Raw genomic sequence first — 20513 nt, forward strand, 5'->3', positions numbered from 1 at the left:
TTTATTATTTTAATTGAGTATATTCTATATTTAATCTTTTTAACAAATTTATAAACAATTTACATAAAATATATACTATACTCCGATTCATATATATATATATTTATATATAAGCATATGCAGTATTTAACATTGGGTTTATTTGACGGTCTATTGGCTAACATACGGTTATTTCAAGGATGGAAAAACCTGCACGCGTGCAAAGAATTTTCCTTGGCTGTTTCCACGCTGTTTTGTTTTGCTTCCTTTTGGTTTTGGGAAAACCTTTTAGCACCTTTGGCCAGCCGCAGCGAAAATCACAACAAGTTGCGCATCGGGATCTCAGCCTGGACCTGGCAATTGGGCATTGGGCATTGGGCATTGGGCTGATAAGCCGGGCCAAGTGGGCAAACAAAGCGTTTGCGCGTGCGCGGCAGGCAGCGTAGAGGGTGAGGCAGAGGCAGCGGGTAGAGGGTAGAGGGTAGAGGGAGAGGGAGCGACAGGGTCGGGGATAGCAACACCTACGGGCCAGCCCGGGGTTTCGCGGTTGCGTCTTAGGTTTGCTTTGGTTTTGGTTTTGGTTTCGGATCGGTTTGGTTAGGTTCGGTTAGGTTGGGTTGGATTGGATTGGGTTGGGTTCGTTTATGTGGTAGTCGCGGCCGAGGCGGCGTCTTCTCATCTACGCGGACGATAGTGCGACGTGGCTGCTTATCTGATCAGCGCGCAGGACACGCGTGTCCATGTGCCTGTGTGCGTCTGTATGCGTGTGTGTGTGCGTGTGAAGTGGAGATAACAAAGAGGTGATAATTGACCGCCCTATTGGCTTAGCAACCAATTACGAAGCTTATCAGCAGCGCGGCAATCAAATCAAACGCTCGTCGACGGGGCGGAGCAACGCCGGTGGTCCTACCCCCTACTCTCCGCTCACCTGAACTGATTGTGATAGGCATCGATCGGTGTTAACAAGGCCAACAACAACAACAACTCGCACCCATGGCCAAGTGTGAAATATGACCGGGCACAGATCGCATTCATATGCTAAATATACATTTTTATAGACTCCTGCCGTCCTATCAGTTGTTTGCCTGGTCAGCAGCGCCGAGCGTTTGACGCACTGTGTCCTGGTCGTGGGCATGCACGAGCAGTGCCACCTCCAGATTCAGTTGCGCAATGTCGTCCTTGAGCTTGACAATCGCCTTCTTTATCTGCTGAACGGAGCCTGCAAAGGAAACAATTTTAAGAGAATTACGTTAATATATATATAAATCTTGCAGAGAAATGTGTAGTTGGAGTATATGTCTGCGTTCTGTCTAGTTAATAAGGGATGTATTGCATACTTACTTCCATCTGACATAACCTGACCGCGTCGCTCCATTTCCTGTTTCTTGAGCTCCTGCTCGGCCATCACCTCGCTGAGCTGGGTCATTTGCTGCTCGGAGTCCGTTTGGAGCTGCGTCTGCGCGTACTGCACGGTGGATAGCTCAATGGAGAGCTCCTTGTATTGCTGGATGAGCTGCTGGAGCTCATTGTTCAAATGTTTCTCACGGCTCTCGATCTTCTCCAGGCTGAAGGTGAACTCGCTGTGCAGTTTCTTGAGCTGCGTCTGCGTGGACTCGGCCACATTGGCGATGCCCGTGTTGAGTGTCTCCATTTGGCTGATGTGCGTGCGCCAGTCGCGGGCATCCGCCTTGACAAACACCTTGAGCTGCTGCAGCACGCGCTCCAGCTCCAGACGCCACTCCTGATGATCACTGAGCCGGGCGTTCAGCTCGCGGCTTTGCTCGTCCGTGGCGCTGGCTGGCATATCGCCCATGGCACGCTTCTGCCGATTGAGCCAATTGAGCTGCTTGAAATTGTGCGCCTCCAGCTCGAGATCGCTGTCATCGCTGAGAGCGGCGGCGTTTTGCTCATCCTCCAGCTTCTCCAGTATGATTTCGGCATTGTCTTCCAAATAGTCGCCGACGAACTCCTCCTCCTGAACAATGTGCAGGCGCTGATAGTTCACATTGGTCACCTTCAGCGCCTGGGTGGCCAGAACGTCGAGCACCATGAGGCAAATGGGTCCGGCGCCACGTATGAGCTTGTTGGGCGCAAATTCCACGGGCACATCCTGCAATGATGAGGATGAGCTGGCTGTGCGCCGAAGAGAATCACATACTCACAATTTCCTCTAGTATTTGTATGATCTTGGCTATAACCGTATTGGGATCGTCGTGCTCCTGTGGCCGTTCCATGTCCTTGCCCAGTTTCTTGCACAGCCACCAGCAAATCAACGTAAACATGAAGAACTGCTCGCCCGGATTTGTGGCTTTGACAAAATAGAAACGCGACAAGGGCTTTAATTTGTATTCCCGCAGCAGATGCTTCTCATAGTTGAGCAATTTGAGCTTTTCCAGCAAATCATCCGATTGAAAATTTTGCAATTGCTGCGTTTTAGCCTCAGCATCTTCCTGCATTTTGTCGGCGTTTGAGTTTAATGTCTGAAAAAATTAAAAATGTTTGTTAGTTCAGTTGGTTTATCTCCATGACAACCGCAAAGGGCAAACTCAATGCAACGCGTGCGCTAAATATTCAGCTTTTGATGGTTTCACTTAGTGGTAAAACTTACTATATCAGCCCCTTTATTTATTTGCCACTTAAACTGCATATTGAATAATTTACAATTTACATTTTCACTTCATTCAAAAATTGCAATATTTAGCGCGCAATAATAACTCAACAGATGGCGCTATACAAATTTGCCATTCACACGCACTAAATAACAACTTACAACTATCGCTAAATATCGAAACGACACAGAAAGGCTGCTGAGTACTTGTGAGTTCTACGATAACGCTGCAGCACTTAACGACTGCATAGATAAAAATATTATCTGAAATTTTTGGCAAATTTTGTTATAGTTTGTATCTTTGGAAAATAGCATAATTAATTAATTTCATATCAGAACTGTACAGTCTAAACGCAGCTTAACTTATGGATATGCTATCAAATACTATCGATATAAATTGGCTTGCATCTGTGCGTAAGCGTCACTTTTGCACAATTAATTCAAAAATTCGACGCCCTATGAAAGAAAAAACGATCTCAGAATTGTCTTAAAAATGTACAACAACTTAGATTTAAGCGCTTTGAGCATCGAAGATATCGTCGAAGAGTACAAAATACTGCATGGACGCCATGAGCAACTAAAGCAGCTCCACCAACAGTTGAAGGAGCACAGCGAGGAGGATGCCCAGCGTCTACACGAGCTCAAGCGCAGCCTAGATACCTCGTTGGCAGCTGAGCGATATCTTACCCAGGAGCTGGAGCATCTAAGCGCACAGGCACAAGCTTCCTCCCCAAGCGACGAGCCACGCCTGCAGCAGGAATTGGAGGAACTGCGCCGGAAATACAGGAATCTACAACTGGAGCATGAAACCTTGCAACAGAATTACGATGCCAAGGTCGAGGAAACTGGCAGCCTTCAGGCAAAGCTGGAGAGTGCAGCACGCGACTTGGAAGCGAATGCCTTGCTGAAAGCCAACAGCGCAGACGACGAATTTATCGCTCGTTTAAACGCGTTGGAGCTGGAGAATGCTGAGCTAATGCAAAAGTTGGCCGAATACGACGATGCCAAAGTGAAAAATACTTTTGCTGTAGCAGAGCAGGAGGTAGGTCTAAAAATGGTATCAAGCTGCTGCTATAAGTTTATTCCACACACAGAAAACCATTGAGATATTCAAGGATAAAATTGACTGCCTGGAGCAGAATCTGCGCGGCAAGCGGGATGAGCTGGAGGAGAAGGTACAGCTGCTGGAAAGCGCGCAGGAGCAGCTAGTGGAAGCCAATGCCAAAATCGCTTTGCTCACGAGTGCACCAGAACACAATGGTTGATATACAACTTCCACATTAATTTTTAATCCTTGACCTAATCAGTTTATCGACACTTGCAGATCGCAAAGGTAATTCTCTGTTTGCCGAGGTGGACGATCAGCGGCAGGCCATGAAGCAATTGCTGGCTAGCCAAAAGAAGAGCTACTTGGACATGAAAAAGATATTCAATGAAAGCAAATATGAAATACACCGACTCAAGCGAGAGAACATTGCCATGCACACCGAGCTGCAAGCGTGCAGCACGATCTTCTGCAGCGCCGACAAGACCTATCAGAGTGAGCAACATTTCATGGTCGCTTTTAAGTTCCAACTTATGGTTGATTCACTTTGCAGATAAGCTCAATGAACGCATTCGCCATTTGATGCAGCAGAACGCCAAGCTGGAGCGCAATCTAAATGTATCGCAGGAGCGTCTGCGCGAGTTGGCCAGCGAGAAGTCGGTCACTTGGCTTGATTCCATATTGGACTTTTGCAAGTATGAGTTAGCCGAACGCTTGGGCCATGTAGTAGCAAAACTAGGCAATCAATTGCTCAGCTTTACCAGCTACAGATTGTTTTTGCTGTGATTGCCCTTTAGGTTAGGATGCGTTTAGATTTAGTTCACTTCATTCCCATCCCATTTAGACGCGAAACGGACGAGCTGAAGGCCCAACTGCATACCATGCACATCCAAAAGGCCACACTTGAGGAGCAGATGCGCAATGTGCAACAGGAAATGGCACGGTAAGTGCAAACAGTTTCAATTTCGAGCCGCTTTAATATTTGATTTTGTTTAACAGCTGGCGCTTTGAGTCCCTAAAGTCGCGCTGCGTGCTCATTGATCGCGAGAGCCTGCTGACGGAGCACAAGATTACCTTCAAGCCCATGCAGGCCATGGAGTTTGATATTAAGGAGGCCCAGCTACAAGCAGCCTTGCCGCGCATTGTCAGCGTCATGCCCACACCAACAGCTGTTGACAGTCCAGCTAACGTGACAACTCAATCCGAAATCATAGTCCTGGATACGCCGCTAAAACCGAGCGCGGTGTGCACCAATCTGCAAACTGAAGTCATCGTTTTGGACACTCCACTTAAGATTGATCAGCAGCAGGAATATCAGCCCGTCGTTAAAATTGAGCCGAACCCCGAGAAGCAACCAGCTTATCCCGCGGATGCACAGCAGCGGGCGGAGCACTTGCAAGTCAAAACTGAAACAGATGAGGTTGATACAAACGAGCCGCTGAATGCCGCTGCCAGCCCCATTAAGAAGGGCTCGCCAGTCAAGCCACATTTTGGACATATTAAAGTTAAAAGTGAACAGCAGCTGATGTCGCCTAAAGTAGAGCCTGACGAACTAGACCAAGCAGCTGACCAACTGGTGCCTGCAAAGCCCCAGCGCAAGGGCACTCCCGTCAAATTAAGCCAAATTAAAGCCGAACGTTTTGAGCACGAGCAGCAAGATGTGCCCACGCCCGTCAAACCACAGCGCAAGGGCACGCCAGTAAAGCCCAAAGAAGAACACATTGAAATGGACGGAATTTGTGAGGCCAAACCCCTGCGCAAGGGCACACCAGTTAGAGTTAAGACTAGTGCCGTGGACGTTGTGCTCCAACAGGAAGCAGCCGCCCACTGTCCTGTCCGCTCCATACTGACTAAAAGGCGCGATTTGTTTGCCGAGGATACACACAAGTATGTGCAATTTAGCAGCAATGAGCCCACCGTACACAATCTGAGCCAGGACCAATGCAGTCCGGCCCTGGGCAACAAGGAGAACGCACAGCCTGTTATCCAGGACATAAAGCCACCCAAAAAGTCGCAGAACATTATACGCCGTATTGTTGTGTCATCCAAAAAGCCAGCTAGCTCCTAAAGTATAAAACTGATGCATGTATAGATAAAAAGATTTTAATTAAATTTAAGACTTAGCGATAAATTACACACCAAACAACAACGAGACATACAAACTTAATAATTCTTGCCAGCCTCAAGCACAGCAAGCGAAGAGATTTTCATGTGGATATTTTTTTCACCAGCTGTCACGATATATACTTTGTATACCTGAAACGATAATTTTTTATATAGTAATTGAGTAATTGAAATAATATTTGTTTGTGACAGCAAAAATATTTAATTCAGATGAAAATATAATTCACATTAAAGACAACTAAGAAGAAGATTAAATAACCTTATAGATTTCAACTCATATATTTTTTTATTCCTGATCGATTTTTGATATTAAAGACAGATGTTAGTCCAATGTAAAACGGTCTTGCAGACAGGCTAATTGTTCAGTTTGGAAAAAAGTATCTTACAAAACAAAGAAGCATATTAAACAAAAACTAATTCAACTGCTTCTTCCAATAGAGATATATAATATAGAAGTAACACATTAAATCTTATTTATATTCTTGGTTCTATAATCAATATATGCTTCAATAGCTGAGGCCAAGAAGTAATACTTAACAGAGGTTCCCAAAAAAGCCACTTGTGGCATATTTATATGAAGGCTCATGCCTTATACTCTAAATTCTTTATATTATATTTAAATCATAGCTTTTATAGTATCTGAGATTAACATGTTTTTTGCCCTGTTCAAGAGTTTATATGCCTTACGGAAAAGATGCCTCCCCCTATCTGTTACATACATTTATGACACCTCATGAAACCCCTTTAAAATATTCTATATTCATAGAAGGCTACTGAACCTTGGCAATTAAAACGCACAAGAGATACAAAGCAACGATTTTGTACATGTGAATCACATCCGATTAGATCATCTAGAAGTTTGAACAGTCGCCAATGTTGTACTGATAGCAATAATACAAGTTCTTTGTATAAATCACTTCATACCCTGTATCCATTGTAATTTGTTAAAAAAAAGGGTATTATGGTCTTGTGCAAATGCTTGTAACAGGCAGAAGAAGGCATCCATAAAGTAAACATATGTTCCACGAAATCGATAAATATCGATTTTTATTTTATATATTTAAATATCTTTGGGCTTATTAAACCTAGGTTTTGGTATGTAGATGCTGCTACAGCAAACACATAGTCAGATTCTTTTACTTTTTAGAAAATCCCTTCCCTTCCTTCTATCAAAAACTGATATAATCGATAAATATCGATTTTGATATTTTAAAATATCTTGGGATTTATTAAGCCTAGGCTTTGTTATGTAGATGCTGGTACAGTAAATACAGAAACACTTGCCCCCTTTCGATCAAAACCCCAAATAAGGTAATTCTTTAAGAACTTTGGCAGTTATCTAAGATTTCATTTCCCATGTGTGGTGTTAAATGAAGAAACACAGTATGTACATGTTACGGTAGCTTAGTGCTGGGTACAGGGTATCTCCCAGTCTTCATACATATCTATGTTTTGCTTACCTGATGACAACTGCTAGACCTCCAGTGGCTTCTCGTCCAAGGGTTCATAGATGGGCGCCGTGGCGGCGGGAATTTCATCAAGTGTTTTATCCGTTTCGTCTCCTTCGGCCAGCTCCTTGATCTCTGTGTACAGCTGGTAGGGCAGCTCCGTGGGCATTACCTCATAGGTGACGTGATGGGTACGGGAGCATGCGGACTGCCTGTGTCCGGCGCAGTTGCAGATGGAGGCGGCGCCACTTAGCGGCGTCTCATAGCCATCGGCCTGTGGCTCCACCTCCAGAGCCATGCTGGCAGAGCTATTGCCATTGGCAATGGGATAGCGCACGATGTCTATGTGATCCACAAAGCGATGGCTGCGGGCAGACTTGCTGTCGCCAAAGCAAGGCAGTCCGCTTGAGTAGTAGGACCAGTGGAACAGGCGCTCGCAGTGCAGGTAGAGGTACAGCAGCAGGAAGAGCAGCGCAATGCCCAGGGGCAGCATGAAGACTATAATGAGCGCCTCCGCGCGTTGACTGCGCGACTGCTGGATGGGATTGCCATAGAGCACCGTATGGCTGGAGACATTCAGGTGGGCATTACGCGTGGACCAATTGTCCTGGGCCAATTGTGGACTGCTGCCAAGCGAGCTGGTGGTAACTGATGGCTCCATCGCTGGATCCTCCGGCTTTGGCCTGCAGCTCAGGCCATTCACATTGATCTGGGATATGTATTTGGCGTAGCGGAACAGGCGAAACAACTGCGGCTGGGCATGTGAAAAGTTGAGCAGCCACTGACAGCTCCAGGGATTGTCATCGATTTGTATGCGCAGCTGTTGCGCCTGGTCCCAGGCAGCATGCTCCGTGTCCTCCAGGCGCAGCAGCTGATTGGAGCTCAAGTCCAGCTGAACCAGCTGGAGCGTGGCCAGCTGCAGCAGCTGCTGCCAGGAGACCCTGTGCAATTGATTGGCCTGCAGATGCAGCGCTTGCAGCTGACTCAGCTGGGCGAACCAGCTGCTGTTCAAGCTGCTCAAATGATTCCCGCTCAGATCCAAGCTGACCAGCGAGCTGTTCGGCAGTTGCAGCTGCCGCAAGGCATTGCCGCTTAGATTAAGATGCAGCAGCCGGATCGCCATCGACGACTCCAAGGAAAAGCCACTCAGCTCGCACTGCACCAGGCTGAGATTGACCAGCAGCTCGCTGCCATTGAGCAGCCGCAGCTGGCGCGGCTCTATGGGCGTTTCTTGCACCAGCAGTTCGGTGAGCAGCCCGGGCAGCGCCGCCAGGAAGGCGCCCGAGACGAGCTTCAGCCGTGTCAGCTCCAGCCGCTGCAGCTGCCACAGCTGGCCCAGAACGTGCGGCTGCTGCAGCGCCAGCTGCCGCTCCCGCCGTATAACCAACTGCTGCAGCTCGCCGCAGCCCCGGAGCGTTTCAAACAGCCGCAGCGCATTGTCCTCCAGCAGCAGCAGCTGCATGTGCGGCACCAGCTCAAAACTGTGGCCGCTGAGCGTGCCCAGCTCGTTGTGGCGCAGCGCGACCGCACGCACATGCTCCAGCGGAACGCCGGCGCCGCAGCACAGCGCCAGGCTGGCGTCGGTAACAAAACGCTCGAGCTCAATGCTCTGCAGCTGCGCACAGTTGTCCAGATACTCGAGACCGTAGCTGGCTACGCCCAGCGGCGGCGTCTGGCTGCCATTTAGCCGCACGTGCAACTTGCCCGCCACGCGCTGCGGGCCCAGATCGAAGGCTGCAGTCGAGCTGCTGCCATTGCCAGTGCAATCGATGTCCAGCGGCAGACCAAAGTCCGCATCGCTGCGCTGCTCCGGCGCTGTGACATAGAGTGTGGCGCGGACCAGGCACAACCCATCGGCATCCGCATCGCCAGCGGCAGTTGAATGAAAGTGCGTCAGCAGCAGCAGCAGCAGCAACACGTAGCTGCCTCTAAAGGTGTTGCTGCTGGTGCAGTGCGTCATCGGGCTGGTGGCATGCCAGCGGATCAGTGAAGCGTGGCGCATCTTTGTTGTTTAGCAGCCGCTCGCGACGCGTGCGAAAACTCAACTGTGCTGGTAAAAACGGGAAAAGCGGAAAAGCTTCGGCGTCGCACCTTTGGCTCTGCTCAGTAAGAGCGCGCCAGGTCAGCGGCAATGCCCCCCTCCGCGCCGTCGCCATTGCCCCCGGCTGTGCTCATGTTAATATTGAAAACATGCTGATTTCTCAGTTGTTCAGTTTCGGGTATATATTTAGCCATTCCGTTGATGCTCTCCGACAGTGCTTCCTATATAAGTTCCACACACACACACACACTGCGCACTTCTTACACAGCTGTCAACATTGTGCCTCGCCCTGCCCCCCTCCGTACAACCCGTCGCACTTTTCGCACAGAGCCCACTCAGAATCATGCGTCCAAAGTGGCTGTGGAAATTGTTTATATATATACCTACTCTATATATATACGGAACTGTGGGAGCGTGTGTATCTGAAGAATCGTATGCGATTTCTGTCCAGCAACAATCAGCTGTGTGGCGAGAGTTCTCGAGAATCTGTGAATTGTTTACACACAGCATTTGAGTTTATATATTTACAAATTTAATTTTGATTACTAATCATCGGTTGGGCACTTGGCATCTGGCATGAGATCAGAGTTGGAACCCTTGAAAATGTTGTGCGAAGGACAGCTTTGGATACAATAATTGAAATGATCTTCAAGATTTCTACGCACATCATTTTCAAGGATTTTTTGTTTTATTTAAACTGTTAAATTAATTCAAGAGTTTTCCTAAATTCGTACGAATTGAACCGTTTAGTATGGCCTAGTTGTTTAGCTCCTTTCTTATATAAATATCAAATGAAACAAAAGTACATTTTAATCGCTTTATTTGTGAGACAACTCGAATTCACAGTTCCGCTTGCTTATAATTTAATAGTTATAGTTCTACTAACTTTTAGTTTGCCTCGCTAGTTAGTTAATACAACAAAATAAATATGTATTTTTATTCCCTGTCATGAACCGATTTATATAAATATATAAATAATTCCCCACTCACTTCAACATTAACAAATCGATCGGAAAATTTAAAATGTTAAATAGTCTCTACTTAATAAATACTTGTTCAAGTGTGTTCTTCTTTAATCATAAACATAAATACCTCGACGACTGAAGTTGATGAAGAAGCTTTGCATTAGTACCATGATTTTCTGGCTTACATACGCCTTTATATATAAAATGCGTTGGAAGTGGAAACGTGGGAAATTCCACCCGCAATTGTGGAAAAATCGCGAAAAAATGTTTCATTTGAGACGTGTTTTTGTAAATTGGCGGAAATGTGTCTTAATCATTTCAGTTTCAAAATCATTTAACATTCTCAGTGAAATTTAATTTGATAATTTTTTAAAGAACTTAGAACTTTTATTTAAAGAACTTAGTTTGGAAATCGTTTTGTATAGCATCGGATTTGACTCAAACTCATTTTCGAAAATCATTGTGAATATTTATTCGCAAAATCCACCACAAAACTAAGATGAATGAAAGACATTGATTCAAACTTTTGGTTCTTTATTCTATGCATTCAATATACTTTTTAATCACTTTATTATAAATCTTGTACCGAACTGCGAACGCATTAGAATCTAAAACTCAAGTCTTCCATTTTCTATTTTTAATCCACGTACGGCACAAATTACACTCTTCCGGCGAATCGAAGCGATTTTCGATCTTTGCTGAGCTACAACCGCCCCAAACAAACGGATGGCAGGCGTTTAAACTAGAAAGGAAGCTGTATTTTATACGATACTTGTTGCACCTGCCCTTTACCGCATTCGGAAAATAACAACGTTCTTGAAGTAAATGAGAAAGTTACGAAATTGATTAGCTAGCTAATGTCACTTACCATCTAAATGTAGTATCTCGGCAAGGCAAATATTGCTGCAAACTAGGAAAATAAATGCAGCGAACTTCATGTTATGCCTTTATAATATTGCTTTAGTAACTGCCCAGATCTCGCAATATTTTGTCATGAGCTTAATGTCATTACATTAGTTTTGCACGCTTCCAGACTTAATAGCCCTGAAATCGTATTACCCTACTTTACATAGTATACTATGCCATAGATAAATATATGTTTATATATAAATATAAGATTTGCTAATAGGAGGACTAGTTCTGATCCGACCTTAACTTAAATATGTGCCTACTTTCATTAAGGGACTCTCGAGTGAAACTAATGAAGAAATTTACCAAAAAAAAAAATCTGTTTAATATAATTTCTTATCCGATATGGCTTCCCAGAGTATATGATGTCAGATCTTTTCAAGATTTATATTATAAAATGGAAAGGAAGTAAAAAAAAAAAAACTGGAAGTGCGCTCGAAATAGTATCTGTACTTTGTGGAATACAATATTATGGATATTTAATTATAAATTGTGTACAATATTATGGATTTTAAATTTGATTTCTTCAAATCATAAAATATGGCCAGCTTCTTCAGTCTGCACCAAACTTTAATGTTGAATAGCTTAGCCGCTTTTTGTCCGATCTACGTGAAATGTAAATGGCATAAATATGGCAATTCCTGCGTAGATACCAGGTCGCAAGGCTCTACCTTTTTCAACTGGGGGAGGTATCCAAAAAGTGAAAACTTCCTTCCAAATCGAGTGTGTCTAGTTCGTAATATTTTTGAAATTCCTTCAACCTAGATCGACATATAGAAACAGACGGACAAGGCTAATTGAACTCAGCTCCAGTCCTGATCAGGTATTTGTGCACTTTATGAGTTCGGAGATGCCTTAATTTTTCGGTTACATGCCTTTGCACAAAATCCATATACCCTTTTTGATTCAATTTCAATTATTATTGTAAATAAAATGAGTTATAGCAAGAAACTATTGAAAACCATTTAAATCGCACTGTCTACCATGAGCCCTATATAACACTATGGCTAGATACTATCCTGAGATTTGGAACAGAATCCTATCTTTTCCCACTTAGCCAACATTATCTAACAAGAACTGCAGCTAGTTAACAATTACTGTGAATAAGACAAATATGAGATTTGTAAAAATAAAATCATGATTAATTTGCAACACAATTTATAAACGAAAATTTGATTAAAATCAATAGAAACAACACAGATGAAAATCAATGGGATGGACTAACAATTGCCGCGACAGTCTGCAAATGTAGCGTGCAAGCAACTTGATGATATGGCCCAGAAATCAGTGAACTATACAGATCACGTTTAGCTGACCCTGGCCATATCCTCAAGTTGCTTGAACCGCTTTATAGAGACGGTGCCTGACGGTGACTGATCCTTAGGCTCTGCTCTTAAGCGTGCGTGGAGTACTCAGCCGTGTCACGCAAGGGCTGGACGGCTGGCTCTGTTGGCTGGCCCGCATTACGTTCTGCTCGCTGCTGGGACAGGAGCGCTGGGGGCTGGAGCTGCTGCTGCCCGGTGCACAGCCTGAGCCGAGTGCGCTGCCGGCAGAGTTTCCCGATGTCATGGTGTAAATGTGGCGGCGCAGCACGCGTATGTGCTTCTGGGAGACCTCGAAGTTGTGGACCAGCGTGTGCAGCTGGGTCTGCAGCTCGGCAATAAGGCTGTCGCGCTCTTGGATGAGGCTCGATGTGGAGTTTTGGCTGCGGCTTAGCTTCAGCTCCAGATCAAAGATGCGCTTCTGCAGCTCCCGGCGCTGTTTCTCTGTTTGCTCGCGATGCCGCGACAGCTGCCGCTTGCCGACTGCCTGCAGCGAGTCCAGCTGCAATTTCGAGGTGGATAACTCCTCGGCGAGGCGGCGCTTTTCCGTTTTGAGCGCCGCATTATAGTTTTTAAAAATCTTTAGATCCCGTTCCGCTGCCTTGAGGCGATTGACCGTGATCAGTTTGCGTTTGCCCAGCTCATCGATCTTGCACTTCAGCTGTGCGGCCTCCTTCTGGAGGGCGTGCAGCTTCTCGGCCATGAGACAGTTCTCGCGCAGCACCTTCTCATATTTGGTGTGCTCCTCGCGCATCAGATGCGGCAGCTGGGCGACGCTCTTCAGCTTGCTGTCGATCTTGGACCGCAAAGTATCGATGTCGTGATAGATGCTCGACTCCAGCTGCTTGTTGTTCACCTGCAGCTTGTCGATCTCATGCTTTTGCGTCTTCATGATCTCCTGCGCCTTCACGCAGCGCGTGTGATAGTCGGTGATGCGATCCTGCTGATGGCGTATGATGTTACGGAACTGCACCTGCTCGGTCTTCAGATCCTTGATGGTCGTGTACAGCTGATTGAACTCGCCGCTGTCGCGCTCGTAGCTGTACTTTGGCTTGTGATCCTGCTGCAGCTGCTGCAGCTGCTGCTGCTGCTGCTGTTGCTGCTGTTGCGTGTTCATCACATCCTTGAGCACATGGTACATTTGCTTGAACGAGTTCGGCTCATTCTCCTGCTCCTCCAGATGGTCGGAGGGTGCCCGCAGGGCACGTCGTGTATGCCGACTGGACACGATATGCTGGCCATATCCACCAACCTCCACCTGGGCGGTCAGATTATGCCTGATCTTGGGCTGCCTCAGCTCCTGGCGCTTCTGCCGCGTCGTCAGCTCCTCGCAGGAACTGGGTGCAGCCAGCACCGTCATGAAGCTCGTATTGCTGCGAAATACCTTGGTGCTCTTGTGCTTGACCGTCAGCTCCGATCCGATGCTGCTGTCCGAGGGGCAATAGCTGTCGAGTACGTTTCCATCGGCATCCGCATCCGCTTCGCTGGCCAGCTCCGAATCGGGACTCTGGCTGCGCCGGCCGACAAAATGATCGTGCTTCTGTTGCATTTCGCTCAGCTCATAGTTGATCTTCATGTACTTTTTCTCCAGATCCTTGGTGGTCTCGTTGTACTCCTTGAGCTCCTGCTTGTACTTGGAGAGCTCATGCTTCAGCTTGGCACCCATCTCATCGCCCTGCGAGGTGATCCGCCTTTTCGGCGTGCACGCCTGCTGCTCCTCCTCGTCGTCGTCAACGGAGCCGAACTGTTCGCCGTCGCTGAGCGTCAGCTCGTCATCCTCTTCGGTACAGTTGTTGCTGATGCTGTTGTTGTTGACGTCGCTTGAAGGTGGACCTTTGGAGATAACGGCCAGCGGCAAGGATGACCGCTGGTGAATGCTTATATAGCTGTTCTGCGCCAAAGTCTTGACACTGTTTCCGCTCGTGTTATCCCCCTCCGATTGCTTCCCCATTGACACGGCCCGCTCTTGGCCGTCTGGGGACACTTCTCTCGACGTGGGTTCGGTATTCGATTTGTAGGCGGCCGGAATTAACATTTACAAAAATTTTGCGTATAGTTCTAATGCACTTCCGTAATTTTTGTCCTGTTTTTTTTACCAACAGATAATTTTAAAAGGAAAGTTTCACATTCGTTTACCAAAAGTAATAATTAGTTCGACATGGAACAATTCGAAATTATCATCAACAAAATTTCGTTTAATGCCTACTAAACTATAGAATTCGGAAGATATTCCAAAAATGTTACCAAGAAGAACCGACATAATTACAGCTGCAATGTTATGCCATGCTATGTTATGCCATTATGTTAAGTCTTACCTACTGTCCTTGTCTTTCCACATCTTAGCATCAGCACACTTTGCTATATCTAGTCACAAAAATTATATTTCATATTCTTCTATTATATAGCTTTGCTCTATATATTATTTATATCATATCATCGGTTCGGTTTTTATACCTTTCTACAGAGCATTAATATTTTGTAATGCACCGAAGAAAATATCTCTTAAGCACACATTATATATACATATATCTGAATTTATTTAGCCTTCCCAGCCTTTCTGTGAACTTACCCTAAGATCTAAACTGTCAACACTTTTCTAGAATAGGTATACATGCATACATACTCTGCAGGTGGTACAAAATTCGGAGACAGTCGCATCAAACAACATATCTCAAATAATTTGAAAATTAAGTACTTGTTAAGCCAAAGAAGTTTTTGCTGGTTCGGTTCACTGCTTGAACCAGCATCTTTTCTTCGAGCCATGGTTCGCTGAAAATTTGTTTTTAAATCAATTTTTGCTAAATCTCGTTCAAAGCCTGCTCGGTGCAAACTTCTTGCATGATCTTTTGGATCTAAAAGTATTCGAATAAACAAAGCAAACACGAGCTTGACCATCATAAAATCTTTTCAATATCGGGTTAATACTAAAAAGCCGAGGTTAGCTCTCCCTCGATTCACTTAGACTACCAGCGATCAGAGACAAAAAAAAAAAAACGATATGGGGATGAAGTCTAAGAAAAGTTAAGGGCTTTTTTGGCGAGATCTAATAGATCTAAAAGAAAATAACAACCAAAACAAGGGCATTTAGTTGTTTTATTATTTTGAATTGCGAAAATATCTGTGCGCTGTTGCTATTGAAGATCTAACAAGAAATGGAAGATATGGGCGACTTATTCTTATGTTTGACACGTACATGCACGAATATATATTTTCAGTTTCAAATTTTGTGCTTCACAGGCAACGAACAATTTTGATTGATGTGAACAGACTCTTTTATCGGAGGATTAAATAATATTTAATTTAAAAGCCCATTATTGCTGTGATGGTGATATTCTGAGATTTCCAAAATGGGAAACGTCAAAATGCCTTCTATTTTGTCTTCGGGCAGAAGGCGTATCGAAGCAGGCCATGGCCCATAGATTTGGAAGAGCAGAAAACTTGACGGAAAATTTTCAGTTCATTTTAGTTGTTAAAAACAACACAACAACCTTAAAATTTTATAGTAATCACTTCCAGAATATATTGACAAAATTTTGAGATTATGCTTTAAAATTACAAGTGATTGGAGTTAATATAAAAAAGAAACCGTCCAAAAACCATTAAACGTTGCCACACAAGGAAAGGGGGAACATCTTTCTCCTTATTTTTAGACTTGTAAATTAATAATCAATATGGCTGAAAACGAGGGAGGTGCGGAGGAGCAGGATTATGAGGAGGAGGATGCCGCAATGGCCGCCATGGATGAGGGCGGCATGGAGGAGGGCATTGAGGATGATTTATTCTCGCGCCTGGGCGAATCCTCCGATGATCCGGAACAGAAGCGTATGTATATGGAGTATTTAGCATTGATCAAGGAGATCGACTGCCAAAACAGGATAATACAGGACATTAAGACACAGGTAATGGACATGTGCGGCAGGCCGTGCAAGACGCGCAACGAGCTGCGCGAAATCAAGCGCCTGCGCATCTGCATGGAGCAGGAGAACATCAAGCTGCACACCATGATGAACCGGGCGGTGCAGCTGCAGAACTTTGGTTCGCATCGCCATTATCGCGAATTGAATTTGACCACCACCGTCGACGAGGATAACATATCGCCATATTGTGTGGGACCCTGTGGCACTACTCTAGGCAGTGGCGCCACCGCCACAGATTGCAGCGAGGAGGCTCCCTCCAGCTGCTGCCAAGTGGAGGGCCAGGAGGATCGCCTCATTAAGGCGCTAAGCAAGGCTATGCAGAAAATGAAGGGCGCCTGCCCGGAGGACATGAAAATGATGCAGGAAATCGCCTGCGCCATTATGGCCTCCAAGTCCAAGCCAAAGCAAGTCTGCAATCCGGGACCGTGCGCGAAAACGCCCTCGCCCTGCGCCGAGAGCAGCAGCAGCATTGCTGGACCTTGTCCGCCGTGTCCGCCGCCCTCGTGTAGGCCATCGAAACGCTCACGTCCACATCCGGAGCCATGCTGCCCACCACCATGCCCGCCGCCCTGCTCGCCACCTTGTCCGGCGCCATGCAACAAAAGCGAATCGCTGGACAAGCTGAAGCGTCGCATTGTGGGCATGCAGTGCTCCGTGAAGAAGCTGCTCAACGAGGTTAGCCGGCGCGAGACGCAGGAGCCCGCTTCGTGCCCCTATGACGATGATGATGATGATGATGACGATGATGATCAATGCGGCTCACCCTGCCCGCCGCGGCCATGTCCCGAGGATCCCGATCCGCTGGTCATCTGCGGTGGCAAACGCAACACCAAAGCAGATATGTACGAGAAAATGAAGGAGAACTACGCCCGACTACTCACCCAGTTCCAGCGTAAGGATTGCCAGATGAAGGAGCTGGAGAAAAGGTATGGAGTCTGATCCTCAACTCAAAATCTCTTCTATTAACTTTCCTCTCATTTCCTTAACTTAGAATGAAGGGCTTCATTGGCGGCTGTGGCCCGTCCAAAGGGACTTCGGATGCAGATGCTGCGGAACTGAATCTGCTGCGCGCACGCGTCAACGAACTGAAGGAGGAACAGCTGGAGTTCAAGTGCATTATGAAGGAACAGTCGCAGCAGTTGGAGGATTATCGCAACAAGTACATGCTGGCGCAGCAGAAGGTCGAGGAGCAGTGCGTGTCTCTGGACAAGTTGAACATGAACAACAAGCGCATTGAGCAGCAGATCAACACGGAGGTTAAGGAGATACGCTCCAAGTTCCAGGAGAAGCTCAACGAGCTGCTCCACTTTCCCAAGCTGCTTGAGAACGAGCAGCTGAAGTTGGCGCAGGTCTGCAAGGAGAAGGATGATCTGCAGAGCAAGCTGGTGGTCGTCTGCAAAGAGCTCAAGTCCTGCAAGGTACAGCTGGAGAATCCCACACCAGATTTAAGTCCACAGCTGGCCCAGTGCCAGCTTGATCTAACCCAAGCGCGCAATGAGATCGAAGAGCTGCTGCGCCAGCGGGATCTCTTCTGCGAACAGCTAAAGACCACACAGGACGATCTGGACACGCTGCGCACCGAGTCTGCCAAGATTATAGCTGGTACCAAGGAGCGCGCCGAAATGATCAAAGCCCAGCAGCAGGAACAAATCAATCGCCTTGAAAAGGAGCTCGCCCAATGCCGTGCCACAGCCTCTCTGTCGGTCAACGATCGCGAGGCTGTCATTCGCGAGATGCAGGGCCAGCTCAACACGCTCTCCTACAGCTTCGATGCGGCCCAGAAACAAATCAAAACGCTCCGCAATCACATTGCCTACGTCTCCAATGAGAACTGCTTCCCTGTCAAGTGTTAGCCGGCCCCAAGCCAAACAGTGTCCAAAATCCAAGCCAACTGTTGCCCCATCGTGGTTCAAGTTTTGTGTGTGTCAATGATCGCTGCCAGATGTCCAAATGGAATCCAATGTTTGTCTCTGAAATGTACAAAACGCAAGGATGTTGCTTCGGTTGCTTATTTTATCAAAATTTCTTACACCCACTTTTGGTTCACTATGAATCTCTTGTGGTTGTACAGGATTAGTCGATTTACTAAATTTTTCATACTTTTCTCAATAATAAAAATCGGTGCAAACACAGTTTCTTTTCAATTTTCCCGATTGACGCGATCGTCTTAATAAGAACCTCATTTTGTACTGCTGCCGGCAGTACAAAGTTCAAAAACAATCAGGTCAGTAGAACTTATCATATGGCAAAGCTACACCTAAACCGGTTAAAAAGGTTAAAAGCAAACTTTCTTTTTTGGCGCTCAATAGGAAACACAAATACTTTATTGCTTTGATGTGGCATTTGAGGAATAACCGCTAATAGTTGTGGGGACGAGCGAGCACAAATAGATGGCACAACAGGGCGCAATAATTTTTAAAGCGATTTGACTGCCAGGCGCTTCATTTTGGGCGCGTTCTTTTTGGCCTGACGCTTCTGTTCCTTGAGTTCCCAGCGGCGTTGCTTCTCGGGATCTTCCTCGGCGAGCACGCGCTCCTTCTCCTGTTTGCGCTTATCCTCGCGACGCTGAGCGGCTGCCTCGGCACGTGCGGCATGAGTGCTCTTCAGGAACTCCTCCTCGACGCGTAGACGATTCTTGTCCGCCTTAGCTTTGGCCTGCAAAAAAAGATAAAATGGTTAACATGTTTTTTTTTTTGACAAGATGAGGGTTAGATTATGGGATAGTTTACCTCCTTGGACATGCGATAGGTCTTCAAGCGTTCCATTAGATAAAAGATCAACAATAACAAGGGTTTTATGGTCTCCATTTCGGCATGTTTTGGCAGATTGAAACCGGCCAGCAGCACAGGCCTTGTCTCCGGCTGCTTCAGCGTACTGCCCTCCTCCTGCTGGACCTGGCCGCTGAATTGATCCGAGATGTGCAGGTAATCGATATAGCTTTGGTATTTGTTAAGTGCGGTAATAACACGTGACTCGAGTATGGCGGATGTGGCTTCCGGTATTTCCGAAAGGACGCCAAAGCCGCTGGGCACATTGTAGCGATCCTCCGGCTTGGCAACTAAACTACAAAACTTGGTCTGCAAAAGAAGTCGGAATTAAAAACTTCAAACTGTCTTTGTAATGCGAGTTAAGCCCTTACCAAATCTGTGTACTCCTTGAACACCTTGGATATGGTCTTTTTGCTACCGACTGCAAATACGAATGAATCCATTAGGCCACGTGTCAATTCGATTTTGATGTGCGCCTGATCCAACTGGGGTCGCATCAGACCAGCGACAAGCGAAACCAAATCCTGTCGCTTAATCATTTTCAGCTCCACCAACATGCCCTCGCAGCAGGTGCGACCGGAGCACCAAAGAGTGTACAGGCTCTCGCTCTCCTTGATCAGACCCGGATTCTCGTTCTCAACCTTGCCATCGTCGCCGACCAGGGCAAAGTTCTCGTCGAGCAGTGCTTTGTGTGTGCTAAACCAGAGCTGAGCCAAACGAGCATTCTTTGTCTTGCCCGCGAAAAAGTTGGCAAAGTAGGCCAAGAGGCCGGCCACCATAAGCATTTCCATCCAATAGGAGTCCCAGTGAGTGCGGAAATGTAATGGTATATTCGGTATCTTCAGCTTGGGCTCGGTCTTCTGATCAATGGGCGGTTCCATGGTGTCGCCAGCGTCGTAACCCTCAAACTCCTCTTCATCCTGGAAGTGCTCAAACTCGTCGTCATTCTCAACGAGCCCGTCCTCCTCCTCGTCGCTGTTGACTGTGTATTTCTTGGGCACTTCCAAGCGTTCCCTGCTAAAGCTGTCTCCGCCCGCACCCCTGGATGAGTCGGCATTCTCTGCGGTCTCTGTGTCGTAGCTAGCTTCCACAAAGTCATCGTCGAACTCCGCAAAATCATTGTCAGTTTCATCTTCGGCGTCGGGGCTAAGGTTCGCGTTGTTCAGTTGACAGGCGCACAGAAGCGACAGCAACAGAAATGCAAACACTGGTCGCATTTTCTGATATAAATACTCCAAAAAAAATAACGTAATTCAGCTAATATTAACCTAAATCTAAAACTTTTCACCTAATAAAAAAAGTAGGTTAAGTGGACTGAAAATATCGATATGACAATTTAATCGCAACTCGATAGTAAAAAACCATCAATTTAGAAATTATGGAATCG

General features: G+C 46.3%; 6 protein-coding genes and 1 long non-coding RNA gene across 7 annotated transcripts; 2 read left to right on the forward strand and 5 right to left on the reverse strand.

The window, feature by feature from the left end:
- Positions 1-1015: 1015 nt before the first annotated feature.
- Positions 1016-2435, reverse strand: LOC115759975 (intraflagellar transport protein 57 homolog). The gene is made up of 3 exons (XM_030701128.1): positions 2142-2435; positions 1321-2089; positions 1016-1198 (listed from the first exon to the last, which is right to left on the reverse strand). The coding sequence occupies exons 1-3, from the start codon at positions 2433-2435 to the stop codon at positions 1053-1055; spliced, it is 1209 nt and encodes a 402-aa protein (XP_030556988.1). The 3' UTR covers positions 1016-1052.
- Positions 2436-3026: 591 nt separating this feature from the next.
- Positions 3027-5718, forward strand: LOC115760140 (protein Spindly). The gene is made up of 6 exons (XM_030701345.1): positions 3027-3629; positions 3682-3847; positions 3912-4127; positions 4186-4327; positions 4477-4575; positions 4632-5718. Exons 1-6 carry the CDS (start codon positions 3081-3083, stop codon positions 5698-5700), a joined length of 2241 nt encoding a protein of 746 aa, XP_030557205.1. The 5' UTR covers positions 3027-3080; the 3' UTR covers positions 5701-5718.
- Positions 5719-5813: 95 nt separating this feature from the next.
- Positions 5814-9281, reverse strand: LOC115760141. The gene is made up of 2 exons (XM_030701346.1): positions 7217-9281; positions 5814-5888 (listed from the first exon to the last, which is right to left on the reverse strand). Exon 1 carries the CDS (start codon positions 9204-9206, stop codon positions 7230-7232), a length of 1977 nt encoding a protein of 658 aa, XP_030557206.1. The 5' UTR covers positions 9207-9281; the 3' UTR covers positions 5814-5888; positions 7217-7229.
- Positions 9282-10727: 1446 nt separating this feature from the next.
- On the reverse strand, positions 10728-11169 carry LOC115760071. The gene is made up of 2 exons (XR_004017570.1): positions 11079-11169; positions 10728-11025 (listed from the first exon to the last, which is right to left on the reverse strand). It is a non-coding gene; the product is annotated as an uncharacterized LOC115760071 (long non-coding RNA).
- Positions 11170-12239: 1070 nt separating this feature from the next.
- Positions 12240-14617, reverse strand: LOC115759824 (probable E3 ubiquitin-protein ligase bre1). Its single transcript, XM_030700915.1, has one exon. The coding sequence runs from the start codon at positions 14474-14476 to the stop codon at positions 12500-12502; it is 1977 nt and encodes a 658-aa protein (XP_030556775.1). The 5' UTR covers positions 14477-14617; the 3' UTR covers positions 12240-12499.
- A 1293-nt stretch (positions 14618-15910) lies between these two features.
- LOC115759823 (kinesin-1 heavy chain) lies at positions 15911-18380 on the forward strand. Its single transcript, XM_030700914.1, has 2 exons — positions 15911-17284; positions 17350-18380. The coding sequence occupies exons 1-2, from the start codon at positions 16113-16115 to the stop codon at positions 18209-18211; spliced, it is 2034 nt and encodes a 677-aa protein (XP_030556774.1). The 5' UTR covers positions 15911-16112; the 3' UTR covers positions 18212-18380.
- A 269-nt stretch (positions 18381-18649) lies between these two features.
- On the reverse strand, positions 18650-20439 carry LOC115759826 (coiled-coil domain-containing protein 47). The gene is made up of 3 exons (XM_030700916.1): positions 19498-20439; positions 19088-19435; positions 18650-19013 (listed from the first exon to the last, which is right to left on the reverse strand). The coding sequence occupies exons 1-3, from the start codon at positions 20341-20343 to the stop codon at positions 18774-18776; spliced, it is 1434 nt and encodes a 477-aa protein (XP_030556776.1). The 5' UTR covers positions 20344-20439; the 3' UTR covers positions 18650-18773.
- Between the last annotated feature and the right edge of the window lie 74 nt (positions 20440-20513).

Source organism: Drosophila novamexicana, unplaced genomic scaffold, assembly GCF_003285875.2.
Source record: "Drosophila novamexicana strain 15010-1031.04,08,12 unplaced genomic scaffold, DnovRS2.1 tig00000387-arrow-pilon, whole genome shotgun sequence".
Lineage (NCBI taxonomy): Eukaryota > Metazoa > Arthropoda > Insecta > Diptera > Drosophilidae > Drosophila > Drosophila novamexicana.

Excerpts from the sequence above, each read along its gene's own strand:
- LOC115760141 (XM_030701346.1), bottom strand. The coding sequence starts at position 9,206 with ATGCGCCACGCTTCACTGATCCGCTGGCATGCCACCAGCCCGATGACG.
- LOC115759975 (XM_030701128.1), bottom strand. The coding sequence starts at position 2,435 with ATGCAGGAAGATGCTGAGGCTAAAACGCAGCAATTGCAAAATTTTCAA. Across the intron at positions 2,090-2,141 it reads TACAAATACTAGAGGAAATT|GATGTGCCCGTGGAATTTGC; the intron begins GTGAGTATGTGA and ends TCATCATTGCAG. Across the intron at positions 1,199-1,320 it reads TCAGGTTATGTCAGATGGAA|GCTCCGTTCAGCAGATAAAG; the intron begins GTAAGTATGCAA and ends TTTCCTTTGCAG.
- LOC115759826 (XM_030700916.1), bottom strand. The coding sequence starts at position 20,343 with ATGCGACCAGTGTTTGCATTTCTGTTGCTGTCGCTTCTGTGCGCCTGT. Across the intron at positions 19,436-19,497 it reads TCAAGGAGTACACAGATTTG|ACCAAGTTTTGTAGTTTAGT; the intron begins GTAAGGGCTTAA and ends CTTCTTTTGCAG. Across the intron at positions 19,014-19,087 it reads CCTATCGCATGTCCAAGGAG|GCCAAAGCTAAGGCGGACAA; the intron begins GTAAACTATCCC and ends CTTTTTTTGCAG.
- LOC115760140 (XM_030701345.1), top strand. The coding sequence starts at position 3,081 with ATGTACAACAACTTAGATTTAAGCGCTTTGAGCATCGAAGATATCGTC. Across the intron at positions 3,630-3,681 it reads TTGCTGTAGCAGAGCAGGAG|AAAACCATTGAGATATTCAA; the intron begins GTAGGTCTAAAA and ends TTCCACACACAG. Across the intron at positions 4,128-4,185 it reads CGCCGACAAGACCTATCAGA|ATAAGCTCAATGAACGCATT; the intron begins GTGAGCAACATT and ends TTCACTTTGCAG.
- LOC115759823 (XM_030700914.1), top strand. The coding sequence starts at position 16,113 with ATGGCTGAAAACGAGGGAGGTGCGGAGGAGCAGGATTATGAGGAGGAG. Across the intron at positions 17,285-17,349 it reads ATGAAGGAGCTGGAGAAAAG|AATGAAGGGCTTCATTGGCG; the intron begins GTATGGAGTCTG and ends TCCTTAACTTAG.
- LOC115759824 (XM_030700915.1), bottom strand. The coding sequence starts at position 14,476 with ATGTTAATTCCGGCCGCCTACAAATCGAATACCGAACCCACGTCGAGA.